The 23,254-nt window shown below is 38.2% G+C and overlaps 2 protein-coding genes across 4 annotated transcripts in view; one reads left to right on the top strand and one right to left on the bottom strand.

Moving 5' to 3' along the window:
- The first annotated feature begins 6,094 nt into the window (after window positions 1-6,094).
- The window catches only part of SLCO1A2 (solute carrier organic anion transporter family member 1A2), a 46,081-nt gene continuing 28,921 nt past the window's right edge, over window positions 6,095-23,254 (top strand). For both annotated transcript variants that reach the window (XM_017823990.1, XM_017823991.1), the window contains exons 1-2: window positions 6,095-6,236; window positions 21,837-21,882. In XM_017823990.1, coding sequence (XP_017679479.1) covers window positions 6,109-6,236; window positions 21,837-21,882 — 174 coding nt within the window. In that variant the 5' untranslated portion in view covers window positions 6,095-6,108. The remainder of the gene's footprint in view (window positions 6,237-21,836; window positions 21,883-23,254) is intronic.
- Window positions 16,462-21,730, bottom strand: IAPP (islet amyloid polypeptide). Of its 2 annotated transcripts, XM_017823996.1 has the most exons (6): window positions 21,232-21,730; window positions 20,597-20,720; window positions 20,317-20,476; window positions 19,817-19,913; window positions 19,544-19,678; window positions 16,462-16,926 (listed from the first exon to the last, which is right to left on the bottom strand). In XM_017823996.1, exons 4-6 carry the CDS (start codon window positions 19,894-19,896, stop codon window positions 16,743-16,745), a joined length of 399 nt encoding a protein of 132 aa, XP_017679485.1. In that variant the 5' UTR covers window positions 19,897-19,913; window positions 20,317-20,476; window positions 20,597-20,720; window positions 21,232-21,730; the 3' UTR covers window positions 16,462-16,742. The 2 variants fall into 2 exon arrangements, with proteins under 2 accessions (XP_017679485.1, XP_017679484.1); XM_017823995.1 differs by lacking the exon at window positions 19,544-19,678.

Below are 23,254 nucleotides of genomic sequence, written 5' to 3' on the forward strand. Positions count from 1 at the left end.
TGTGTGCTTTAGAGCAAGAGCAAGACACTTGTTGACTTTGTTGGGCACCCTAAGGCCCTTGTTTAATAAACACATTTTTCTGAGAAAGAAGTATTGACATTTTGTAAAAGTTACCTCACATTATACTAATATGCTAAATCTAGGCCAGTTTAGAAATGTGACTTAGCACAGCATACGTTCATAGAAATACTTTTAAAAGTGGTTTGTTTTAGGAAAAAAGCCATATAGCCAGACAACATTACTCATAAATGAAATAAATTGATATTATTTCTGAACATCTGAAAAGTGTTATCAAAATCATATAAATCCAATGATTATTTACTGCTGCCTGTATGGACTGGAGGGTTACAATTCCCTCCAGCAAAAACAAAGACTACTCAAAGGTAACAGAAGATCAAACATCGTAATAAATTACATTATCATGACAATAATAAATTCAGTGATGAGAATTTATTTCTTACTGTCCTGCAGCCTGTTTGGCTGCGTGAATCCTGCTCCAAATCTCAGGCAGGAAAGAGTATTTCTAGCTGTAAGTGACAGTAGATTGCCAGAAAAACACTTTGCAGGAGTGCTGATGCATCATGTAGTTTTTTTCAGTTTTTTCAGGGGAAAAAGAGAAGGAACACCTGCTAAAGTAGGAATGAGTCCAGAGGAGGCTACCAAGTTGGTCAGAGGGCTGGAGCACCTCTCCTGTGAGGAAAGGCTGAGAGAATTGGGATTGTTCAGCCTGGAGAAGAGAAGGCTTTGGGGAGACCTAATTGTGGCCTTCCAGTACCTGAAGGGAACCTACAGGAAAGATGGAGAGAGACTATTTACAAGGGCCTGGAGTGACAGGACAAGGGAGAATGTCTTCAAACTGACAGAGAGTAGGTTTAGACTGAATATAGGAAAAAATTCTTTAATGTGAGTGTGGTGAGGCACTGGCACAGGTTGCCCAGAGAAGTTGTGGGTGTCCCATTGCTGGAAGTGTTTAAGGCCAAGTTGGATGGGACCCTGAGCAACTTGGTCTATTAAAAAGCTAACTCTGCCTGTGTCAGGGGGGTTGGAACTAGATGGGCTCTGAGGTCCCTTCCAGTCCAAGGCATTCTATGATTATATAAAGCAGAATTGACTGTGATGGGAAGGAAATGTTCAAGCAAAATGTCCTTAATTTTCTTCATGATCTGTTCTTGTGGACCAAAATAGTCCTCAGCCCTAATTTTTAAAGAAGTTCTATAAAGTTCATACTAACAACAGTCGCGTAGAGAGAAATCCATAGCAGGGACATAGCTGGATCTGCTGATGTTTAAGTGAGGGCTTAATAAGAGGACAGATATGTATTTGTGTTAATGTTCTGCATGTTGATTGCTTAACTTATAACTGGAGAAAATTGATGAAATCTGAGTATAAACCTGACTACTGAAAGAATTCGTCAGGAATAATAGAAGCATAGAATCATTTAGGTTGGAAAACACTTTTAAGAACATTGAGTCCAGCTGTTAACCTAGCACTGGAAAATCTACCAGTAAACCATGCCTTTAAGTGCCACATCTTTTAGTTACCTCCAGGATGATGACTCAACCACTTCCCTGGGCAGCCTGTTCCAATGCTTGATAACCCTTTCAGTGAAGAAAATTTTCCCAATATACAATCTAAACCTCTCCTGGTGCAACTTGCTGCCATTTCCTCTTGTCCTATCACTTGTTACTTTGGAGAACTGGTTTTAGGGCCAGCTAGTGCTGATGGTGACATTGCTAAATTTGTTTGGAGGTTGTATTAACTTTCACTGTATTGCTGTTCCGTTCTAGAATTTTGTTCTGTCTAGCATTTTCTTGTTTTTCCCAGCAAATTCAATCAGTTAAAGAGCCACAGAAATAGCTTTAGAAGTGTTCTCAATACTTACATGTCTATGTGTCCATCTGCACGTGTGAGTATGGAGAAAGCAAACACATTTAGACATGTGTTGCTTGAATGGAAGGTATTTTGTGTTAAAAACAAAGAGAAGAAAAGTCATTGATATATAATGAAAACTACACTACCAGGTATCCTGTATCTCACCCCACATACAGGTATTTCAAGCATTTGGTGCAATTTCTGGTCTCAGTAGCACTTGAGGAGATTCTTGATGGAATGAGTAGTTGTGTTCTCTTTTCTACCAGGTGACACAAAAGTTTGTTCAAGTTTGGAGTCATCCTGGGAGCAGGAGGGAAATTCCTGCCCTGTAATGAATTCTAGACTGGTTTAAAGAAAAGCCTTCAGTATTTTTAAACTGCCCCACTCTTTTCCATCCTGGAGTAGAGAGGAGCCTAAAGGATTTCAACATGATGCTGAAGGATTGTGCCATTATTCCAACCCCCCCGGAAAGGCTGCAGTCTAGAAAGGGTGTGGAAGATAAAAATTAGCAGTTATTCTGTGCACTTTGTCTCTTACCTGGCTAAAAAGGAAAAGGTGGAATCACATGCAGAATTGAACAAGTGTTGGAGATGTTTGCAACGTGGAGGTGAGGAAGGACAGGGAGCATCACTGAGAATAGGGCTGTAGCTGAGCAGAACTGAATGCAGAATGAAAAGTGGAGAAATACAGACTTCTCATCAGCAAAGTGTGTGTGAACAGGTTGATTTGGGTATTTGGGTAATTGCATTCTGTTCAGCAGAGTTCTCGATGATTGCTTTGAATTCAATGATGATTAAAACATTTTATTTTTGGGAGTGCCTTTAAAGATGAACTAGTTCTTGTGTCCTGCTGAAAGGGAGAGGATTCAGGTTTTCTAAAGTGATGTGCAAACTTTGGGAAATGATCCATTTCTGAGAGGCACTAAGAATTCATGGCTCCTGTGAATATCAGCTCTGACTTTCACAATTTTTCAGTTCAGTCTGTCTTTCTAGCAGAAAGCAAAGCCAATTAGTCTTTGCTGTTGCTCACTTTTTCACTGAGTGCTTCAAAAAGCTGTCAGGGATAGTAAATATTGCTGCCAAATAATTAAACATAAAGTCTCAGTGTCCATATTTTGTGATGGGGGAAATTTCATTTAAAATTATCGGTCACAGTGACCATGGTCCATTATTGTGTTTTATGGCAGGATCTAGAACATTTTCCATTTAGACAGAATATAACAGAAGTTCAGCTTGCACTATGAATGTGTGAAATTCATGTGCAACTGGAAAGCCTAAGATACATTCAGCATTGAAATAATCAGCTTTGAGAAAATTTTAACTGTGGCCAATTAATAAACTACCTCCAAAATTAATTCCTAAATTAGGCATCTAGTGCAATTAGTTGTAATTTCAAAGAGACCTTTGCTTTTTGAAAGAGCTAGTAGTAATAATACTAATAAATACCAATTGTTCAGAGTGAAGTAAAAAGAGAATGGTACTACAAGGTCTTAATATCAGTAGCTATTAACATATACAACTTACTTTTACTAGCAATGCAAATGACTGTTGCTTCCATCTGAGACCTAAGAACACAGCATTATTGTGGAAGTGGCATTTCCATGCTACAGAGATGTAATGACAGCTTGCTCACCTATATTCTTGAATTTTACTGTTAAGATTGTAAGTCACCTCATTCTCAAGTAAGTGGTAACCACAGCCTTTTAATGAAAATTCATGGCATTAATTACAGATACACAAACAGGAATAAAATGGGCAGAATTTTTCCCTAAAGGACTTGCTGACCTAACTGAAGTTCTGCAAAAGACCTCAGAGTGCAATAGATGCTGTTTTTTTTATCTGAGCAGAAGCACTAGGTGCTGGGAGGAAACCCTGAAGATTTTATCACTTTGTAAATGCCTCAGTTTGAAAAAGAGACTTGATCTCCCATGACAATGAATTTAACAGATTCCATTACGAAAATGGAATCTGCTAAATTCCATTTTTCCTTTTTCTACTGGGAAAATGACTGCACAGTTTCAATTTTGTATTTCTTCTGGAAGTTAGTGTTACTCATTAAATTTCTATGGTGAACCAAATCAGTCCCTAAAACAACAACAATAAAAGGATGAAGCTATTTCTATCAAGAATAATTGACTACATTTTCACTTAAATGGCCTGAGTCATAAGATAAAACTCTGCTGGCATTCTTGTAATGTAAATCCTCTTGAACACAAATATATATCTCAACATGTGGGATTTTAGATGTAAGGAACAGTTTCACTCCCTTCCAATTGCCTTGGGCACTTTAGTGGAGGAGAATTTGCCTTTTCTTAGGCTGTTGGCTGGTTTCTTCTGTTACTTTTGCCAATACAAGAGATGTCATATTCAGAACTATATTCCTGTTAACATAGAGCTCTTTAGGTCTCATCATTACTATTTATATTTGCAGAGAAATATGTATACTGGGGCATGGTAAAAAATATTTCAGAACCCTGTCTGGATGGAGTGCTACTTGTTTCATTTTTTTTTTTTTGGGTTTCCAGAGCTTAGTGTGAGTGGATTTTTTTTTTCTCTTAATTAATTGCTTGTGAGCTATCTGATTAGCACTTTCTATATCCTTTGAAAGTCTCTTCCAGTTTAACTTTTCTTGTCTTTCCTGTGGGTATTTAGGATATAAACAGCCTCTGAGGTATCTTTCTGTTCTCCGCACCGTGTGTTGAAAAATTATATTACTACTCTCAATTTCAATTTATTTTCCTTTTTTTCCCTCCCCCCACCTTAATTTCTCCTCTGTCTAGCTCACCTACTTTTCATATGATTTTCTTTTTTTTAAGAGCTGTATGTGATTTCAATTAACATTTCATTGCCTAGTGCTTTTTCACTTCAGCCTTTCCTACTGTTCAATTCCATTCATTGAGACTTTTGTTTCTGTTTTGGTAGTGTTTTGCTACTTTTTAAATGCATTTTACAAAAAAAAAAAGGAGTGTCACTGAGGTGATTAGGTTACTCGATGGCTAAAGGCACTTTACAGCAGGAGCAATATTATTTCCTACATCCTCTTCCCCAACTCAGCCTTTCAAGTTCTGGTGCTGGTTCAAGTTCCTCTGAAACCTGTAGCCATCAGATATGAACATCTGTTGAATTATTGTTTGCCCTCTGTTTAACACACCTTGGCCCTTTTTAATCAGTTATGTTGATTCTCATTGCTGCTATTTCATCTAGGGAGTCAGTTTGTTAATCTGTAGCAAATCTGTTACTAACTAGTTTCTTAGTTTTGTGATAAAACCTAACTTGATGATTCAGTCTGATTAAACAAAAATGGAGGGCTTGGGAGGTTATCTTCCAAACTGCTCTACTGGCAGAAGGAAGGAAGCAAAGGAGTGTGGGGAGCTTTACACCCTGGCAAATGAACCACATTCATGCTGAGAATTAAAGCGTGCTTTACTCTCTGCTTTATCACCTACCTGGAAGTTTTTTTCTGGCCAGAGTGTGGAGGTGTCCCTGTCTTTCACTCCCTTTATAGCCTGCTATAATGCCATCAACCGAAATTTTCAAGGGAAGTGGTGGGTAACCAGGCTTCTCTAGCTCTGTTTTTCACACTTTGGGGCTGACCTCAGGAAGAAAACATTTTTCTTGCTCTCCAAGTGTTTAGTCCCAGTATTTTCCATTTTCCAAAGGTTTAATTCTGTGGAAATGCCCTTGTGCTGACTTGCAGGAGTCACCTGTGGGTGTTATTGAAAATGTATGCATATACGTGTGATTTAAGTTTCTGTCTCTGAAACTTACTTATTTTAAGCATTTTAAGCCTTTAATCGTTATAAGCCTGTTGCTTATAGAAGTTACCACTGTATTCTGAGGACATTTCTGGCACTAAGTAAAGAAACCATTTGACCCTTTTACACATTATGTTAGTGAGAGGGAACCTCAACCCAGCAGTAAGGTGTTTCCTCCTTGGCAATGTGTATGCCCTTATGTTAGGGTTTCCTTTATTTCTGTATAAAGCACAAAAGATATTTACCTGAGGACTGTGAAGGTGATGTCTTGCTGCCCAACTTGTGGAGTTTTTGGCTTGTGCCTGGAGAAGATACTAGGGTGAATATATTTCCTTAGGAGTTCTCTGGTCATTTTGTCTTTCACTCTGTATGACCACCTCCTTTCAAGGGCAAACAAACTTGGCTGTCTTCCTGACTCACAGCTGCTTTTATTCCTAAGTTTTCTTTGAGAGAGAGAGGAGCGGTTGGAACACTGGACTTGGATGTTGCTGCTCTGCTGGAGAGAGTGGACTCGGGTGTGGGAGGAGTGGAGAACTCTCTGGGCAGTGTGGGGCTGCAGCTCTTATTTGCTCAGCTCCAGCCCCTCTGTCAGGTGCAGCCCGGAGCAAGGGTGAGTGTGGGTGGCAGTCAGTACCCCATGGCTTGGCAGTGAGGAACTGGCTGTGTGCTGGTGATGTGGAGGTAGAAGGGAGGAAGGGGTTAGTTTTGGTAATGGGGATGTGATGAGGGCACTGAGATCCTTCTGCCTTGCCATCAGAAGTGACTTTCACGTTCTTGTCATACCGTGGGGTCAGAGTAATCATTACCAGACCAGTTATGACAAAGTGTCACTTGTGGAAGCTGATGCTGTTCTGTGTTTCACTAGAAAACTGGTATTTTTAGTTTCCTTTGGGGTATAACAGTTGTATTTGTGTATGGTTTCAGCTGTGTAATTGTATTCAAGTGCTCAACCAGTCTGGCAATTTCTGTTTTCTCTTGATTCTTTGGACTGTAGCAGCAGAATCCTATTCCAGAATCCTGATTTATGTATTCCAAGCAACATATTTCTGCTGATTTATGTATTTCAAGTAACATATAGCAGAATAGCTGACATGAGTCTCTGGAGCAGTGTAGGGGCCAAGAGACTGGAGGGAGAGGCCAGGGGCCATACCAGTACTGGGGAACCAAAGGATTGGATGGATGTGGTGCCATGGAGATCTAGGCAGGCTGAGCAATGGCATTCATAAGAGACAGGAGGTGAGAGGGGCTCAGGGCATGGGGAAGGGGGCTTTGTAGAAGACTTGAAGGAGGAATGTTGTAGCTGAAGATGTGACCCCGAGACCAGGTTGGATTTCATTTGCTGTCTTTTCTATGAAGAGAGAGGAGTGACAGCACTGGTTAAAAGCAATTGAGCAGGGGAAACCAGGTTGCTGCAAACTCAGGATGTGGAGATCAAATCTCCTGAAAAGCAATGTTTAGGGGAAGAGCTGCGTGCAGCTGGGAAGGAGAAGGCTGTCTCATTGCTGTTGGGGAAATATAAGTGCAGGAGGAGTGTTCTGTGGCTGCAACAATAAATAACCTTTAATGGATTGAAAAGTAAGAGCATTGCATAGAAAATGGGGGAAAAGGACACAGGTTAAAAGAGTGTATTTATAAGTGACTAATACTACTAGATGCAATAAGAGGTTAAACAGAGAATGGTAGTGGGTGGTATTGAGTGATATATCCTTAGGAAAAATATTCATACTTTATCTTCTGCTTGTGCACTTGGACTTCATTGGGACTTGCTTTATATCTAAACATCACCTGATGTGTGACTTTGTTAATCAGTTTTACTTTGAAAAGTTGATCTGGCCAAATGGCGTCTCTGAAGGCTCACATGGATTTGAATATCAAGCTTGCCATTTTGCAGAGGAGAATTCCACAGTACTCTGACAATCCAAGCTGCTTGTGTTAGCAAAATGTTACCCAAAGGAAATGGCTTTATCAACAGATTTTTTTTTTCAAACAGATATTTCAAAGAGAGATTGTGAGGCATAGGGTGGCATCCAACATGTAAAATAGCAAGTTCAGAGTCTGTGGCAACTTGTTTGATGAATATTTTGATCCCGGTTATAAGACAATATGCAAACTTCGAGTTGGAAAAAAAAAATTCTATAGGATATGGAAAACACAATAAAAGCCAATGTCACAGTGATTTGTGCTAGTTCTCTAGTTATTTAATTGTGCAGTAATACAACCCAACAAACTCAAAAATCTTGTTTTTGTCAGGGAATATGCATTGGATGCAGGTGTCTGGATTAAAAAAAAATGTTCAGATCAGTTTTGATTATAACTGCACTCATATTATTAGAATGTGATGGATGTGTTTGGATGAGGAGGAAGTTCACAGTTATGTTTAGTTTTCTTCTCTAGGCAATTTGTAACCTTAGCATTAGTCACCTACCCAATCTCCAGTCCCTTGCAGGATATAGAAATAAAAGTAGTGTAATACGTGAGCAGTGAAATTTATGACCATTGACTGATGTCACTCAAGTCTCTTGCTTGTGATTCTGAATAGAGGGTAAAGAAAAGAATTTCTTAAAACATGCACAATCTTGATTCTTTCTGTAGACATGTAGTGACAGTAAGCTAAATCCTGCAGTCTTTACTCAAACTTGTTAATTAATATGATGATTAAATGAAGAAACTGAGATTTTCACCTCTAGAATGAAACTAGCTCCTGTGTAGACCTTTCCAAGCTTGTGATCTTCTTTGAGTCCTGAGAGTCAGACAAGAGTGTCAGTTTTTGTGCTAGTGTGAATCCTTGGGCGCATTTTGGTCTCAAAAGATGCAAAAATTAGCTCTACCACCTATAGAATTCCCTTTTCCTTAGCTTTTATTTCTTTTCACTTATATCTCTCAGATTTTTTTCCAGGCTGCTGATTAGGTGCCTCCTGAGTTACATCATGCATTTTTTTCCTACTTTACCTGCAAGGCCAATGTTCACAATATTAATAAATTATGCTTCTTAGCTCGTTCATGTGTCCTGATTTAAAACTCTTGATATTCTTCTTGGCACCCATCAAAAAGAATTATGACAAAAAGAATTTGTCAGAAAGATAAAAATTAATACTGATATTAGTTCTGGCAATAGTATTGTAAACAATAAAAAGTTGGATTAATCAGTTTAAGCTCACCAGAAACTGGGAACTTCAGTGTGTTATCCCACAAATGAAAACCAAAGAGGAAGTTCCTATTTACCTAAAGCTGCAGAATTTTGTCCTGTGCTGTGTTTACACCTGTGCATGCACACACACATAGACAGTGTGAATGGAATGGTCTGAATGCCAGTTCTGTTTGCTGCTGCCTCACTGCAGAACCCCCACAAAGTGTCAATTTTGCTCTTATTAGGGATGTAAGTGATATGAAATGCCACTGTTTTGGGGTTTTGAAGTTGACTCAGAATTTATTTCCTAGTTTACTAATGTTATTTGTTCTAGCCAGTTTTTGTAGAAAGAAGAGTTTGGACAAGGCTCTCAGGCACATGGTGTGATTCTGGGGGCTGCCCTTTGCAGGGCCAGGAGTTGGGCTTTGATGATCCTTGTGGATACCTTCCAACTCAGGATATTCTATAATTCTGTGATTTGTCCTGCATGACTTGATAGTGGTCTTAATATAAATGTTACTTTTCTGAAAAAATCACATAAGAAATTATAGGTGCCCTCTATATTTTTAAATGTATTGTGAAATAACTACCTGAATGTGTGGTGGAATGTGTTTGAAGGAGAGTACAGATTTGTTAAGTTGAACACTTTGATACAGATGTCTGAAAGTAGCTGTGACATTTTTTGGGAAAAAAATAGCAACAAAAATGTATTCACCGTTTTGTTGCAAAGTTTTCATTTCTACATAGCTGCCTGAGTTGTACATCCAAGTCAGACTCTCCTTGTGACTGAGGATCTGTTGTTTGTTTGAAGCTGTATCTGTCTACAGGTTTGGAAAACATTCCATTATCTTTTCCCTTGGCTCCTTGTGCTGACTATGTTGTACTGTTTTCAAAGCAATGGGTATTTATACGTTGATATTTTTCCCCCCTTCAAACTTTCCCAAAACAAGAAGGGAAAAAAAAAGGAGCAAAAGCCAGGCTGGAGAGTAACAGTGCCTAAAAAAGGAGGTGGTTTGCCTGCTACAGGACTGCCAGTCTGAGCAGCACTTCCTTAAGAGTCTCAGCCTGTAACCTCCAGTTGTTAGGAGGAAGGCATTTGCAGTCCAGCTTTTCTTGTGTTGTGCCCTTGAGTGAGAGGGGATACATCCCTCCTGGTGGGAGTGATCTTGCTGGACAAGCTGTTGTGAAGTTCTGTAGCACAAACCCTAGTTGTGATGATCTATCTTATGGAACATATCTTTGCTGAGGATTCTAGGGGGCAAAATGGTGGTGAAATTAAGGAATTGCAAGAAGACAAAAGCTGGGGTCCTGCACTTAGTTCAGCATCCCATAAGGGACAGGAAAAATATAGAATGAGACCTGAATTCATGTAGACCCTACGAGGGACGGAGTGATTTCTTTTTTTGATTTTATGGAATTAGTTTTACAGCATACTGTTCTGGAAAAAACACTGTCTTAACTATCCTCCAGAGCATAGCTTCCTTTCAGACACTCAGGCTGATCCAGTTTAAAGTTATATGTATGAAGCTGTGTAAGGAGAGGTTTAGGTTGGATATTAGGAAAAGGTTTTTCCCCTAGAAGGTGATTGAGCACTGAAACAGGTTCCTCAGGGAATTGGTCACAGCACCAAGCCTGACAGAGTTTGAGAAGCATTTGAGCAACTCTCTCGGGCACATGGTGTGACTCTTGGGGATGGTCCTGTGCAGGGCCAGGAGTTGGACCCGATGATCCTTATGAGTCCCTGCCAACTCAGGATATTCTATGATCCTTTGACACTTAGAGTGAAGCTGATGGAAATCATTCTGCAGAGTCATTTGTCCTTCTCCAGTGCCAGTTTAATGTAGAAAGTGTGGAAGGAATTGGGGTTTGAATCACTTTCATTCACGGCTGTGAGTGGTGATTCACAGAAGTTACGTTTGCTAAGGTGTGGAATGAAGAGGGAGAATATTAGGATGAAGCAGACTTCTCCTGAAATTTTTCAATTCCAGATATCATGGTTTAGTAGTTCCGTGCTGCATTAGGCTCAGTCAGTGTCTTTGTGTTTACAGAAGTGGTACTGATGCCATCAAGGCTGTCCTTCGTTTGCCTGGATTTGAGCTGGGAAAACACCAGATGAGCAAAGAGAAAAACAACCTTTTTTTCTTCCAGACATAAATTGTAGCACTAAGGTTTCTTTACTGTTTACATTCTCTGGGTTCATCTAACAACACTTTGATTAGGTCTTTTCCAAACATGCTGACATCTGGTCTAGCTTTGTTCCTATTGTGTAAGCTGCATGTTAGCAGGTGGAGTGCATCCCACAGGCCCTGGGAAAGTCATACTGTAACACTAGGGAAAAAACGGTAGGAAAAATTAATGATAATATCTGCTCTTCAATTTGGGGAAAGGTCTCCTATTAAAAAAAAAAAAAAAAGTTAGTTGCAGCAAGTAACTATGGACTCAAGAACAATGTTTTTAGAAAATCCTCGCTCAGTGAGTCTCCCTCAAGAAGGAAGGAGATGCAGGGTTAACCTCAGAAAATCAAAGGAGAAGCTGGAAAAGTAAGGATGACTTGCACTGTGGCTTCCCCAACATCTTGCAGTTGTGAGCAGCATTCCTGCCTCCTCCTGGAAATTTGTAGTATGTCCACTTAACACAGACTGAGGGAAGTGCTGCATGCAGATACTTGAAACACCAAATTCTAGGGGACCAGCCTGGTTTTTGAGATTGGTTGAGGGGTCAGCAGCTCCCAAGAAGTACAGGAGATGGCCACTTACTCCAGCAGTGTCTTTCAAGGCACTGTTTCCACAACAGGATCAGAAAGTGCTGGTCCTGCTAACTTGCTCTGGGTCTGGAAATATGGAAATCTCCAGTACTTTTTAATGTCTTCATCAGTGCTCTGGATGAGTGGATCGATTGCACTTGCAGTACATTTGCAGACAACACCAAGGAGGGCAGTAGTGTTGATGTACTGGAGGGAAAGAAGGCTCTGAAGAGGGATCTGAACAGGCTGGATTGATGGGCTGAGGATAACTGAGTGAGGTTACACAAGGCCAAGAGCCAGGAATCATCACTGACAATGAATCACAGGCTGCTTAAATTTTTGCACAATTCCCTTAGTGCAGGCAAGCCCCACTTTAGCTCCTTCCAAAGGGACTACTTAATGAATAAGGACTGATTCTGTCTGAAAAAAGTGATCTGCCTCTGTTGAGAGTGTAAATAATAATAAACAGGTTCTGGTTTTAATCCTATTTTAATCATATTGAGTAGGATTTAATTTCAAATTATTCCAACTATTTAAATTCACATATGTAGTGATCTATTTAACACAACTCCAATTATTTAAATACATCTCAGTATATTAATTCCTTTTAAAAAGCAAACTAACAAAACCCCACCACATAGATGATGCACTAATCAAAACTTGGGATTAAAGAAATTCAATTCAGTTTCTATCACCCTTGGTGTCACCAGCTGTTCTGCAGCAGATCTCAGGCTACCTGTGCTGTGATAATCTATATTAAGGATATTGTAAAAGAGCATATAAGAAACAGTTTCACTGTCTCTAATGCAGGAACAGAAAGAGCCTTTTAAGGTGGAAAAATAAGTTGTTATAGTAGGGGCAGGTCTAAGATTATGAATTTGAATAATTAAACTTATTTTTTGTTTCTAAATGCGTTTCTGGAAAATAGTGACTTTATGGCATGATTGTTACTCAGCCCTATTGTTAGGAATAAAGTGCATTTGAATTTGTTCTTTTTGTTCAGGTGTTTTAGCATTCAAGGAGACAATTTCTTGCACAGTGAACAGCTATTTTAACTATTATCACCGTTGTCTCATTCTTTAGTGAGCTGATGTCATGACTTTCAGCTTTTGATGGCATATATGATTCCTAGTTCAAGATGTTTTTTAACATTTTGCTTTCAAGGTAGGTTTTATTTAGAGAAACAATTCTGAACTGAATCTAATCAGGGATAAATTGTTTTCATAGCAATTGAAGCTGGAAAACAATTTGTCTAAAGTTTCCAGGAAAACTGTAGAAAATCCAGATTTTGAGGGCTTTGTTCCTAAACTGAAGCTTTGTTTAAGTGGTGGATTTCAGGTCTGAGTTTGAGCCTGGTTATTTTGAGTCTCAAAATATTTGGGTTTTCAGTGTGGGATTTTTTTCTGAGTGTAGAAAAATAGAGATAACAGTAATGTGATTGGAATAGAAGTTGTCACATCCCACAGAAAGATTCTATTTCATGTCACTTCAACCATTATTCTGTATCCAGCAAGGAGGTGTGTCACACCTAACCACAGCTTTTTGCTAGTTGCATTGCAAAAGCAACGTAGAGCAGTCCCTTTTCTATGTAATAATGAGCCTAGACAACAAAATTACTTAACCTTGTAACTCTGAACAGAAAGTCTACCATACCTGTCAAACTGTATTTGTAAGTGAGCTAACTGAGTCAAACCCAGCATAATTCTAGAAAGCAAAAGTGGCAGGTACTGAAGATGTGCAATAGTTCATTGCAGGAAAAGGATTTTATTCATAGTATCAATGTATTAACTTCCAAATAGTTTTAGAAAGCCATTCAGTAGAATCCAGACTTTATAATAACTTATCCCACTGAAAGTAAATGGAAGCTTTGCCAGCCTGGTTTTTAAAACTCTCACTAAGAAACTTACTTGTCTAAAAACTAGGTATATTGTCTTAATAGAAATGGAAACTATTCCTTCCAAATTTACTATTCAATAAGAATACATTTTATATTCCATGTATTTTGTGTGCTTTCTTAGTTTTAGCACAAGCATTTACAGGTGAAATCAGTTTCTTACCTCAACTCTATTCATCATGAAAAAATATAAATTCTGTCTTTTATGAAGCTGTCATAGTTCCTTAGAAATATTAGACCCTAGGGCCCACTACTCCATTTAAAACATTCTTCATGTTCCTATCACTTTTTTTTTTTAACATTCCTTTTCTTTTTTGATAATTTTTATTCTTGCCCTTCTCATTCAGTGAGATTCAATATTATGTCCCTATTCTTCCCTTTTTAAACACAACTTAATAAAACACACTAAAACCCAGACAACTAGAATTTTTATTTTTTTAATGGGGATATAGCCATGTTTATCATGTTCTATATATTCCTGATTTTCCTCTTTTGCATTTTTTCTTTTCTCGCATGTTCTCTGAAAGACATAGGGCACCCAGAAGAATTGAAAAGGAACACAATCGGTGTAAGACTTGATTCTCAAAAAATATTGATGTCCCTGAAGAGGCAGAAAAATACATATTGAGATTTAAAAAAATGTATAGAGGCACTTAATTTGTGTTAGTTAGGCTTCACCTATCAGTCTTCATGTTCTGAAATGTCTGAAATTATGTTGTTTGGGCTTCTGATGAAGTGATGTGTAAATGCTTATTTGTAATGTGGGATTATTTTTGGGGGTGTGTGTGTGTTGTTTTTTTTTTTATAAATTATTATCATTATTTTAATTTTTCTTTTTAGTTTTTTTTTTTATAAATTATTATCATTATTTTAATTTTTCTTTTTAAATCCACTCTTTTCCTGGCCCATTCTCTCAGGATTGTGCTTGCATCCAAGCTTACCATGACTAAATCCTTCTTCTCTAAGGGGCCTAAGTGCAGTCAGTGGTAACTACACAGAAGGGGGCAGGGTAGCAGAGTTCTGTTCTCAGGGATATACATGGGGAAACAAGTCTCAGTGTAGGCAGTTTCTCAAGATGCTCTACCTGATGAATTAACTAAGGTAGTTCAGAATATGAGTTGATTTGGAGTCTGATGTGTTGGTGTTGTGTTTTTTTTACCAGATTTTTTTCTTTTTTTTTTTTTTTAAGTTTGAACAGTTCATACCAATTGCAGATGAGATTCCTGTCACCGAACTTCAGTTATCTTAAAGTTAAGTGCTCATTTTCAGCTAATTGTCTAGACACTCTCTATCATCAAGGAAGAAATGGAGGCAGTTCAAGACTGATTCATCCCATCCCGAAATAGATGTCTAAGCTGGGATGAATTTGGAGTAGCTGTCTTTCTCCACCAAATTTCAGGAGAGCACTGACAACTGGTGAGACAAAGAGCAGCTGGAGATAAGTGAGATGGTCACCCTCTGAGCTACTGATATCTTTCTTATCCCTCTGTGGTTTCGCTGATTTAGATGAGTAATAATTTTCAGTATTTGCCAAATAGTACCACCAACATTAAACATATGTTAGTGTCAAATCCACCAGGTTCAGGAGTGCATAAGGCAGAAAATAATGTATCCAGTTCCACTGATCCTGTGCATAGGCAGCCTGTGCTTTCTTGTGATTTGCCAAATGGGAGCTGAAAGAGCAAAAGCTGGTGCATAAAGCATTGTAGGTATTTCAGGTCAGGATCGGCTTAGAAATCAGCTTCCACCTACAGGGAAGCCTTCACTTGGTTACTCCTCTGTGCAATGTCACAGTGACACTTCAAAGCTGTCCTGTCACTTCCTCATTCATTTTTTGAAAAATAAATATTCTAGCTGGAAAACAAATTAAGCACGCAATGGTTGTGGAACATAACTCAAAAGTAACTTGAATGGAAAGGATTTCGAGCTGGCAGAAATATTAGACAAGTTTAATGCCATATGAATGGTTTTCTCAATAAAAATCAGAATAAATATCCATTAGAACATTAATGAAGGTTGAAACTTTCCTCAGTAAAGAGAGTAATCAGTAACAATCCATAATCAGTAAACTTTTACAGCAGAAATTCTGTGCAGCAATTTTAATTCCCATGTACTATTTGTGAAATGAAGAGAATATGCTATTTAACATTAAACTTAGCAAAAATTTATCAATTTTGAGGTATATTTTATGACAGAATCAACTGAAGGCAATTGTTAAGATTTAATTTGCTTCTCCAGAACTAAGCTTCTGCTGAATGTTTTTCATAATTGGACAATAATGTTTTTCAGACGATAGTGAGGCCTTCAGTGAGAAAATGATAGACAAAACAACCACTGCTGTGATACAGGGTGTGATCTCTGTGGAAGTTTGCTTAGCAATTTAAAGGAACAAACACATTTTTTAAACCTGCACAGATACTGGGCTGGGGTAGTAGAAAATAACTCTGTCAAATTTTCATTCGGGTCTGCCAATCTCTAAAATAGTTTTCTCGGATTTTGGTGGCAATATGAATATGTCAGTGGACAAATTTATCCTGTTCCTCTGATACATTTTGATGCTATAACTGCTCATGGGTTTTGTTTCTTCCCTTTGTCGCTCTAGTTCAAGGAAAGGAATATCCAAGGACAGGAGTTCCTGCTGGATTGTTAACTGAGTTTTCTGGTATTCATATTTAAAAGCTCATTATTCTCATCCCATGCTCAGTAGTTACAGATGTCTGTGCTGCAAGACCACTTCTACTGGCTCAATGCATGTTAGAGTGGACAGAGACCAGTCAGAGAACTGCATAGCCTTATGATTATGGTGCACAATGCAGCCATCTTGTCTCATATAATTGTTCCTTTAGTTGTGCAGAACAAGATGCTGCAGATGTTTCAAACCCAGGAGATTCTTCTTCTCTTTTACTTTCATTAGGACATAACTTTTGCTAGCATTCTGATATTCACTGTTCTTTAATTAGGATGATTTCTTTCTCTTAGCAAACTGTGACTATAAAGACAAACACATCATGGTTATCTTTTTCATCATTTTAATAATAATAATAATAATAAAAAAACCCTGTTGCAATTACTTTTCCATTTATTATCGTGATAGATATATTTATTTTTTTACAACAGAATTTGACAAGCAGGTTTCTGGAATTCTTAATGGAGTTGAAAGGATAGCCTATGCATGTCCTTGTCCATGCATAGTGAAATGGTGAACATAAATCACATACCCACACACACGCACACACAGAAAACAAGGCACTGTTAAGACTGTACAAGTAATAAATGACCAAGAGGTTATTGATACATCAAAATCTGAGCTCCTAATGAAAACTGTATCGGTAGCCACCTTAACACCCTAAAGCTATGCATCATTTGGGGATTCTCTGTTTAATAGCCCATCAGTGTCCCTCTTTCCATACGTGTTGGACCCCACATTCGTAGGTGAATAAATTGCTCCGATGCTGTTGCTGGAACGAACCAAAAAGTCGGCCAAGCGCTGTGTCACGCACGTAGCAGTGTTGCATTTCCGCTTCTCCAGGTGGTGACTACCCAAGGTGAGACAAAAAGAGCCAGGATTAAGTCAAATGATGAGCAACAGAGAGTGTGCCACTGCTAATAGTCATTTGAGCTGCGCTAATGTGGGAGTTCTTTTAAGATGTGCACAAATACAGGAACATTACAGTCTTCCCACCACCTACTTTGTGCCTGAAAAAAAGTTCTTGCGCTGTATCTATTATCAGTTTTAATGGTGGGGGTTATTTAAAAGCAGAGACCTCAACAGTCATGTGTCATTTTTTATTGATATTCTGCAGAGCAGTTTGTGACATCTGGAAAACCTGTAATGATAGTATAGATTATACACTAAATGAAAGCAATGACTAAATGTTTAACTTCAAGCTGAACTTCTAAATCTATTTAGAGCTCTTGCTGATATCATGAGGATTACTAACACAATGACAGTCACTAACATTTATTTAGGTCTCTCGTTACCACAGAGTCATATCCCTCTCTCACTGAAGTGAATGGTAATATTCCAGTCCAAATCAAGTGGAATGAGCCCAAAGACTCTTTCTCCCAATTGCACCACACATTATGAGAGGTGGCAGGCATTGCCAGTTCTGCCAGTACCACTTAAGATGGTCCTTAGCTCTGTCTCTCTACCACTCAGCTCTGACTAAACAGAGATTTCATCATTACCAAAAAGCTGCCACATCTTTGTTGAAAACACCAGCAATTTGAAAGCTCTGTAATGGTAGGAGATAATGATTTGCTAGATGACACTTTAAAGAGTGTCTGTGGAAGGATCCACATCTACACATAGGTGAACCAACAGACCATTTACAGAACGCCATGTAAAACTTACAGATTATGAGATATTTTTTTTAATCACAGTAAAACTACTAGCTTGAGAGAGCTTGAGTTTTCAAATTTGTTTTTTTGACCACTATGTTGCTCCTTCAGACAGAAATGCTTGCTGAGATTGCCTATTGAGTTATTGTTAATTTTCTTGAACTTCTTCATGGTGATGTAGAGGTAGACACCAATTTACAGCAAAAATTCACCGTGAAGAGTGACACTTTCCCAGTTTGAAACTCAGCAATTAGCAAAGAGTTCCTTTTCCTATGGAATATTACATCTGTTATCTAAAATGTTATACAGCCTTTTAAAGTTATTTATATTGATCTAAGAATCCAAATGGAATAGCAATTGTGAGAGAAATGTCTGTATGTTACTGGTTCTACATCGGTAGATAGGCAGCAATTTCTAAGCAATTAGTATTTTAAATATGTAGTTGTACTTAAATGAAACGGTTGGATAGGGCTTTATGTATCTTCCCTTGGATTTTCATGGGTGCTTCTATTGATTTTAAGAGTTTAAGCAAGTCCTTAACATAGGAGGTTCAAACGGCAACTGGTTCTCACGGAGATCCTGATTTGTTTGGGGAGGCAGAATTCGCTTTTTCATTAAAGGTACAAAATCAGGTCCTGGTACTCCAAGTGTAAAACTCCAACCCTTACAGAAAGCTGCTAGGTTTCTTTCTCATGTGTAGCCTGACTGAACCTACTATACCTGTCAGCTCTCTGATCTGTAGCCCTTAAATGAATAAGTGCTTTGATGAGACAGTTCACCCAGTGAGATACTGTCCAAGGCTCCAAAAAAGCAGATAAGGCATCCCAGGCTCAGAAAGGTGATGCCTTGTCTTTGAGTATTACAGTTATTTTTGTTGTTTTGTTCTTTTTTTTTAAATATTTTTTTAAAGTGATAGCTGTAAAAATGTGAAAAATTAATCACCATTATAAAAATATTTTGGAAGATAACAGAGATGTCATATAATAATATTTTAAAATAGATATTCAAAGAGAAAGGCATGGGCAACTCTGTAGATATGTGTATTTACTGAAACTACCCATAACAGAATTGTCATTGAAAGAAATTCAATCAAAAGCCTGACAAAACTAGAGGAACTTGAAGGTCTGTTCCAACCTTGATGATTCTGTGAATAGCTGAGTGCTGCTTATCTTTAAGTATGAATTGCAAATATTTCTTGAATTTTTTTTTTTTATTCATTAGAAAGTTACCTGAAACTGGATTTATGAATTTATTAATATGAATGCATTTCAGACAAATGCTATCATATCAATTGCTTCTTTTCCTTCTTCCCATGAATAAATTGATATTTAAATCTGTAATGAAAAATTACTTCCAGGAGACAGTTATGTTATAAAACAATTCCATTCTAGCAGAGCATTAGTATGAAGAAGGATATATTTTCTTTTTTTTCCCCCTTCAGGCTTGGAAATGTGACAGATTTTTAAAAAAAGGAGGCACTTTCCAAATATGCCTTTCTTCTCAAGGCATTGTAGTATTTGTAACCTTTGTAATTTCTGAAAGCATTATAATTGTAAAGGGATTAAATGATCTGCAACTTTTGTCTCTGGATTTCACTTTCTCCCCTGAATGCTCTAATATTACACCTACAGAAAAGCTGATCTTTATGCTTACAGAAGAGCTCTATTTACTAGAAGAAGGATATTTTAATCTCTTTTTGAGAATAAACAGCAGAGACGAAGAGTCTCGAGTAGTAGGATATCACTGGCACAAAGTTTACTTCATGATTTAATCCTGTCTGATATGACTAGAAGAAACAAGGAAAATCGATACCTTCTTGTCTTTGCTGCTGCTTGTTCTGGCATTTCCTCACTAAGTCCTGAGAGTGTATTCTGTGACATTACTGGCAATATCCATCCTTGTCTCTTAGAAGTACCATCAGACAGATCATCAGCCACAGACAGTAATCTTTAAACAACAACAAAATACCCAGTGAAATTGAATTGCTCTATTTTTGCTCATATTATTTGAGACATGAAAGCAAAAGCAGTTCATGCAATAACCTTTTTCCCTAAAAAGAAATAAACGTGATTATTTATTACTCACTTCTCAATAGGTGTAGCTTCCAAACAGCTCAGAGTGACAGAAAGTGCAATGAAGAAAACAGACAGCTTTAGGTTGCACATCTTTCCTTCCAAACTTTCTGAAAAGAATAATGATTCAAAACTGAAAGCAAACCCAAATACTTTTCAGCATATCCTATTACTGATTCCCATTCTGTCCTAAATCAACAGCAGCCAGTCTTTTTCACAGGCTAGAGTGAAAAAATGATCCCCCTAAGTTTAGTGACACGATGCAGTTTAGGACAGATGGCTCTCAGCAGTAAATGCTCATTTTCCATCTAGTAGTTTCAATCCTATCCCTTTATCTCCTGTTTGCATTTCCTGACATATCCCAGTCTCAAATACTGGTCCTGGGTGCAGTTTCCCTTGTAGTTGTCTTAGCCTTTTCCTGAAAAATGCTGTTGGTTAATAATGAGGGATATTTTACTTTCCTGAAAGCACATCTGTTGCACTGCACCTAGAGAAGAAAGGGAAATTGTTTACCTTTTTGTGGTCACGGATCTAACTGGAGAAGCCCGTCTGTGTTAGCAAGAAGGGTGCATGCAACAAATCCACGCTTGCATCTAGCTCTGGAGTATCCTTTTCCCTCTTCCTTGCTGACAAGTAGTACGGCTCTTATATATCCTTCACACCTTTCTCAGCTCTGACATCAGGCAGAACAGAGAGACTGTCGTTAATTCCAATCCCTATAGACAGAAAGTGCCCCAGAGAGGAGCAGAGGCAGGTGGGTCATTATTTTGTTAGTACATCAGTAAATATTCACCTGGTATATGCAGGATGCCCTCGTGAAGGTGCTGTAATAGCATATTGCACATCCGAAATGTAGCCTCAGCTTTACGGTTCTGATAAGATGCTGAGGTAATATTCCCTGTGGGTGTTTTTGAGGGCTAAATAAGGTAACAAAAGTCACAAAGAAAGCCAGAGCAAATGAAACACCAGATCACTGGTAACTGAAATAGAAGAAAACAGATATCTGAGGAAAGATGGAGAAGTTAAAGTTGTGGAGGTTTGTTGTAGAAGTGTATAGATCAAACAGGAAAAGTGTCTGGAGGGATATAAGCTGTGTGAGGAGTAAGAAAAGAGTGAAAATTTTTTTTAATTGACAGACAGGGTTATCATTCAGGGTAACAGGGTAGAAATCACGTACACTTTTCAGTCAAGTACAAATGTGAATGGAAATTCTGTCACTATTCATGTAAAATCTCACGTTTTACAAAGACTGGTAGATGTCATGCATGCATGAAAATTGAGTCAATTAATAATTTTAAGAAGGCAAGACTAGGATGAAAAAGCCAGGAAATGTCAGAATAAAGACTACCTGTGCAAATTTGTTTCTCTGGTGTGCACAGAGAAAAATGCACAGCTTTTAATAGACTAAATCCAGTATTAATCAATTACCTGATTGCAGATTTCCAAGGATACAGATTAGAACCATTTCCCCTGGATTTCAGTGGGAAATGGTGGTTTGGTTTCTTTTTTTTCCTCTTCTCTTTAGTTTATGTTAGGTGCCCCAGTGCCTTTGGAAAACAGGTTTTTAGTTATCTGTGGCGGTCAAGATGCTGGCACAAAAGCTCAGGCAGAGTTTTCTGGGATAAGAAGTTACCATATGCATCTCTTCTATCCCAAAGAACTGCTTCAGTGCCAAGTCTATTGCCTTAACTGAAACTCCCCTTCTTTGTTGGTTTAGTCTGTAACACCAGATTTTCATTGAAATGGCTAAAGTTCCAGTGTTGGCTCACTTCAGGCATCAGTGCTACTTGAGTTGAATACAGAAGGAATATTTAGCTGGGATAGTAGCCTCTTAACTTGATTACAACAGTTCGTCTGCAAATAAGACTCTAGAAATTGGCAAAATGTTTTGTTGGTTGTTGTAGTTGTTTATTTGGGGTTTTGTGTGTGTGTGTGTTGTGAGTTTTGTTTTTTTTTTTTCTTTTAAGGGATGTTACTTCTGGATATTTTGCTCTCTGTTTTTAATGATATGATCCTATATTTCTTTTTGCCAGGTTCCTGCTATCCCTCCTCTGGATGGAAAGTCCCAGTGTAAGCGAAGTAAGTACAGTGTTTTATCTTCACCATGACAGTAAGTTCTGTGCAACATCTGAAACAAGTTTGTCGCTCCAAAGTCTCACTGTAGCATTTGACTACAATGAAATAATATTTTGGTGTTATTTTCGGTGTAGCAATTTCACTCCTATGAAATGAAGGCAGGATTAAACCCATTTTACATAGAGAGAATCGTGCTGAGTAACAATTAGACGGATAATCTGGCTGGTGATTGACACCAGCCAATATTCAGTGCTTGAATATTGAACTCGAAAATGCCTTGGTGCACTTTTTCTGGGGTGAAAAGAGATCTGTGTCCCACTGACACTCAGTAGTGGTATGTGTGCTCAGCTCTTGTGAAAGATGTTGTTTGAAATCCTGAAAAGCAATGGACAGATCAGTATGCATTTAAGATTTTAAAAGATTGAACTGAATATTCAGAATCTTTTATTTTTTAAGGCATCTGAGTGGTTGCTGTGTCAAGCTTGAATCAAGCTACGGGCTGACACAAGAAAAGTGAAACAGGCTTTTCAAAGAAATATTAGTCCCAAATTTTAATTCTAGCTGTCCTGTAAGTGGCCTTGGGGGGAACCACTAGTGCTTTGAGAGAAGAAGAGAAAGGCTGATTCTTGAGTGCACTGTAGAAATGAAACTAGGCTCATGGTGTCCCAGGATCATTGCCAGCCTCCTGGGCCACACAGCATCTTGGCAGAGTCAGCAAGAAGTCTATCCAGCAATTAGTCAGATGTACCATTAACAAACTTACACCTTCTGTTGCAAGTTGTCTTAAGCAGGAGTAGTGTTTTCCTACATAAACAGAAACGTAATATGAAATTGTGGAATCTCTTTGGCAGCAGAACAATTCATAACTCAAATTTCAAGATGTTGGTACTAAATAATGTGCAGTTAGTACCATTCAGTGAGTGGCTAGAAAACTATTTTTACCACTGACAAAGTTCTGTAACCCTGAGCTTAGAAAAACAACTATATTACTGTACAAAATAATTGTTACCAGCTTAAGAAAAAAAATAAATCCAGTATTCTCCTTAAAGAAACCCGTGACCAATTCTGCTCTGAGTAGTTACATAGTCATTTTTATATCGGGGTTTAAGTGTGTACGAAAAGATTTGTCTAAAGTATTGTGCCTGTATGAGGGTTAGGGGACACCAGAGATGAGACTCAAAAAAGAATCCAGAAGATATGGTATGCCAGTGCCCTACTTTCTTCTGGAAACTACCCACATGAATGTCTGGAGTTGCAAAATGATGACCAAGCAGCAGACACCCACCTGTGTCTGCTGCTCTTGTATATTGGGGAGTGGGATTTATCTGACTAAATGTGAGATGAATAGAGAGACCATTCCAGTGCCTGTTTCTAA

The sequence above is a fragment of the Lepidothrix coronata genome, unplaced genomic scaffold (assembly GCF_001604755.1).
Source record: "Lepidothrix coronata isolate B3197 unplaced genomic scaffold, Lepidothrix_coronata-1.0 Scaffold107, whole genome shotgun sequence".
In the NCBI taxonomy this organism is placed as follows: domain Eukaryota; kingdom Metazoa; phylum Chordata; class Aves; order Passeriformes; family Pipridae; genus Lepidothrix; species Lepidothrix coronata.